The sequence below is a fragment of the Papaver somniferum genome, chromosome 6 (genome assembly GCF_003573695.1).
Source record: "Papaver somniferum cultivar HN1 chromosome 6, ASM357369v1, whole genome shotgun sequence".
In the NCBI taxonomy this organism is placed as follows: Eukaryota; Viridiplantae; Streptophyta; class Magnoliopsida; order Ranunculales; family Papaveraceae; genus Papaver; species Papaver somniferum.
Window position 1 is genome coordinate 90,557,022 of NC_039363.1, and position 4,715 is coordinate 90,561,736.

General features: G+C 37.7%; 1 protein-coding gene across 1 annotated transcript; it reads left to right on the forward strand.

Annotated features, from left to right (window-relative positions):
- The first annotated feature begins 2,039 nt into the window (after positions 1–2,039).
- LOC113291057 (F-box protein At2g23160-like) lies at positions 2,040–3,272 on the forward strand. Its single transcript, XM_026540637.1, has one exon. It carries the CDS (start codon positions 2,040–2,042, stop codon positions 3,270–3,272), a length of 1,233 nt encoding a protein of 410 aa, XP_026396422.1.
- The last annotated feature ends 1,443 nt before the right edge of the window (positions 3,273–4,715 follow it).

Genomic DNA, 4,715 nt, shown 5'->3' on the forward strand with positions numbered 1-4,715 from the left:
CTTTTTCCTGTTTTTTTTTGTCTGCTACTGCTCTTGGTTTACCTATCTTGAATGTTGCTACTTCTACCTTATCTGATTAGTTAGAACATTGGCTTGCTAATACTGTTACTATTCTTTATGATGAATCTAAGAAAACTTCTGCTCCTGTCATGTGGTCTATATGGAATAGTAGAAATAGTTTGATCTTCACGAAGAAAAAGGAAATCTCGAGTGTTATTATAGCCAACGCTAAATTTATGATCACAACCATACACCCCATTATATCCCCTGCCCCCTATCCCATTGTCATTGATGGTGTTTCTTGGATGCCTCCCCTTCCAGGATCGTCAAAAGGGAATACTGATGGTGCCTTTTATCTTGTCTCTATGGATAATGGTGCAGGCTATATAATTCCTGATGTTGTAGGAATTTTTTTTTGTGCTATTATAAATTCTGAAGCCTACTCTCTAAAAGAAGCAGAAACTAGAGAAATTTGGGAAGTTTTAAAGAAAACAACGGAGCAACAATTTACTCACTTCATTGTGGAAAGGGATTTTAAGGCTCTGATTGACCAATTTTCACAAGGGAACTTCGAAGGCAATCAAAGGACGAATGCTTTGTTTAAAGACATTTCTTTTTTTCAGTTATAGTCTTGTTTCTTGTATCTTTACTTTTCAGTTTAGAACCTGTAATAATGTATCTCATTCTTGGCTGCTTGGGCTAAGGATAACACTCAAACCTATTTTTGGTCTAGACCTTTAATTGGGCTATTGCCAACTGTTGAGGTAGACCTCCAGCCTTGTTTTAGGCCGTTGATTGTTAAAAAAAATAACACTGTCTAGTAACACTGTTTACATTAGGGAATGACTCCAAATTTAAGTTACTAACCAAAGAAAGAACACGATGTAATTTTAGTTGGCACTACATGGTTCAAAGATGCGTGGTTTAGTGCATGATCTTGCATTAAGTTTAGTTGGCAGTCATCAAGTCCTGATACCCAAAGCAAGCGAAATGGAAAATGATGTGTCTCAAATCCGTTTGCTGCATTTAATCATGGTACTACCAAAAAAAAATTATGATGTTTTTAACAGTGCAAAAAGGACAATTATTCTCCATCAAGAAGGCTTTTTTTTCTTCTTCGAGTAACAAGCGTTTTCGTGTAATACATCAGATTGGTGCAAGAAGTAATTGGAAAATGTGAGCAATGTCCCCTAGGAAGATGCCTAAATGCTATTGAAAATGCATTTGTAGGCTCAGTTAAGTTGTATATTGGTGTCATTTGTTGTATGATTCTACCTCCGTTGCAGGAAAAATATACTCTCATTACTACTCAAGACGTCAAGTTCTATCCACTCGAGTTAAGGTCTATCAAGTCTTATTTGAGTGAGCTTTTTAATTTTAACTCTGTCCATTAAGTTTTTTTCCCCAAACCATATACCTAAACAGTCCTTAAAAAGGGGGAGAAGAACCTCCTCGCATTTCTCAAAACGTCAAGGTCTATCCACTCGAGTCAAGTTATATCAAGTCCTTCTTGAGTGGGCTTTTTAATTTTAAGTCTCTCCATTGAGTTCTTTCCCCCCAAACCTTAAACCTAAACGGTCCTTAAAAAGAGGGGAGAAGAACCTCTTCGGATTTCTCGAAAGGTCAAGGTCTATCCACCCGAGTCAAGTTCTATCAAGTACTATTTGAATGAGCTTTTTAATTTTAAATCTGTCCATTAAGTCCCCCAAACACTAAACCTGAACAGTCCTTCAAAAAAAAAAAAAAGGGGAGGATAACCCCTTCGCATTTCTCGAGACGTCAAGGTCTATCCTCTCGAATCAAGTTCTATCAAATCCTACTTGGGTGGGCTTTTTAATTTTAAGTCGGTCCATTAAGTTTTTTTCCCAAAACCCCAAACTAAACAGTCCTTGCAACAAATCCCTTTTCATTTCTCGAAGCTTCACTCCTCGTCTCTACGACAAATCCCATTTTCATTTAGAAACCCTTACTACCAAAATCTCTTCAGATCGTCATCTGTATTTCTGCCATTATTACTCTGTAGATCGTTTTGGTTTGAAATGGGGAACTTTAATAAGCTTACAGTAGATTTAATCTCCAACATCTTAACACGTTTACCAGCTGAAACAGTTCTAGACTGCAAGTTAGTCTCCAAATCGTGGAATAAATTGATCAGTCATCAATCCTTTTCTCAATCTCACCTGAATCGTTGCCTCAACAATCTTGATTCTGCTGGTGCTTCTGATGGTAAGTTTACCTTCCTTTTTGTGAATAATAATCCACTTTATGCATACAGACAGTTTCATTACTTGGAATATGCTGAGAATTCATCTTCAGAGGAACAACCCTTTCATAGAATTACAAGAATGAAACTAAACCCTGCTCCATTTAAGCATTACAGTGTTACTGGTTGCTGTAATGGTTTAGTTTGTCTTAATGGGTTCTATGATAATGATGGGGAGAATTATGAACCTGTTTATATCTGTAATCCCATCACAAGAGAATGTGTGTTTCTACCTGAATTTGAGAGAACAGATGATCGTGGTGAACGATTGTTGACTGGATTCGGTTATGTTTCTAAGACGAATGAGTACAAGGTGGTTAGAATGTATGAATTGTTGAAAGAACCCGATTCTGTACATGTTGAGGTGTACACCCTTGGAAGTGGCAAGGGATGGAGGAACTTAGGGAAGAAATTCGACAAAGACCTGGATTCGTTTATTTCTATACGTGGCGGTGGCGTGGTTGGCAGTGGACTTGAATCTATTTGTTGGCAGCTGAAAACTGGCAAAGTTGTGATTTTCGAATTGTCTAGTGAAATGATTTACGAAATACCTACAAATTTTTACACTACTTGGGCTTATAAGCTTGGGGTTTTAGGAGGTTGTTTGTCGGGTACTTACTATGATAAAGAAACCGATACTTATGAGATATTGCTACTGAAGAAGAAGACAGAAAATGGGCCATTCAAGTGGACTGAAGAGTTTAAGCTAAGCTGCACGGATGCTCATGAATGGCTTGCCCTCACGTCTAGGCGTGCACTTCTATGTTGCTCAAAGACAAAGGTCCTAGTGCATGACCTAAATTCTTTATCTTCAAAACTGCTTGTGGATTTTGGCAAGGATAAACGTATACATCAAGCAATCCCGCATATCAACACCTTGGTTTCATTAAAAGCATTAGGAGAAGAAAATACAAAAACAATGGAAACAACTGACATACCCAGAGAGGTACTTGAAGCATACAAGTCCCAATTTGAAAAACAGCAAATGGTAATATGTGTTCAGCAGTAGCAAGGAATATGTCGGTGCGTGCAGCAGTAGCAAGGAATATATCTGCACATCCCTACATTTTAATCTGGTAATTATACCTGTGAATGCTGGGTCTTACATAATTGCTATTTCATGTATAAGACTTTATTTTTGTGTTTCCACATTGGGGTTTAGCTGTCTTTCTTGGATAGTTGTGCTTCTCTTTCACTGTTTACTTTTATTAAATCTAAGTGTGATGTGCTACGTATTTTGTATACTTTGATATGTGGTGATGGAGTTTTACAGTAGAGTAAGGTCACAACTTAGAGGCATACAGTCCCATTGGCAGTTCCACACCTTACTCACTAGCAAATGATTTATAGGTTGTAGCTAGGCAGTAATATGCATCGTATGACCCAACTCACCCAGGATGGCAGTATGGCACAACTCTGTTTTGCATGATTATTAAGATATCCATATATAGGTTAGAGAATCTCATTCTCTGTAACTATCTACATGATTTAGTTTCTACTCTGCTTTATCTGTGATCAAGTCAATTTTCCATCTTTTAATAATGCTACATTTCTGTCTCCATGACAAGGCTCTATTTTACCTAGGCTCCTTGTGCCGTGGTACTAGGAATTAAACAAATAATGTTTCTGTTGGCGAGGATTTTGGTATCTTTGTTTGAAAGGATGAGTGCATAAATAGCTGATACACCCACTTCACACTGCCATTACCAAACTGTATGTCTGCAAAAGCTGTATTTAGGTTCTTAGTATTGTTAGTCCGGTAAATTCTTGTTATTAGTCGTACTGACACATGCTTACGAACTCAGTGCTTAAGTTACACTTGCATTCATCTAACATTCTAGATTGAGTTACGAATACTGTTAGAGTATATCTCTCCTGAAATTACTTCTCTCCATCTATATTCAGTTTTCCTTTTGGCTGTTTCTTTTCAAGGCAAAAGCACTTGGAATATTTTGCTTCATTAGAATGGTTGCATCTGGTTCTGCATCATTACCAGCAACCAGTCAGGGGAATACCACCCTCCTTTGTATCTAAAACCATTCCGCACACTGAGCTTTAGTGCAGTTGTTAGGATAGTTCAGGATAGTTGTCTATTCTTTTTTAATTTGGTTTCGCCAGATTTGTTTCATTTTAGGATGTATATATTATATTTGTTTGGGTCCCTTCCAAGCAGAGTTGGATTTGGATCGAGTTCCATTGGTTGTTAGAGACTCCACCCCATCTTTTGGTCCCTTGAGGAAGTTAGTTGCTATTCTGTAAATGGTTCTTCATCCTTGAATGTTGCCTGCAGTCCGATTATTCAGTTTAGTTTTTCTCTAGGATAAGGGGATTTAGTGTAGATTGTACTACCAGTTGTTGCAGACACATTTGGTTACCAAGTGATACTTAAGCCTGGCACGGGTTTTAGTCGCATCAGGTTGAGTCAGGATCACAAATGTATCTGACTTTGTCA

Bases quoted from the DNA above. Each gene is read 5' to 3' on its own strand.
- LOC113291057 (XM_026540637.1), top strand. From the start codon at position 2,040: ATGGGGAACTTTAATAAGCTTACAGTAGATTTAATCTCCAACATCTTA.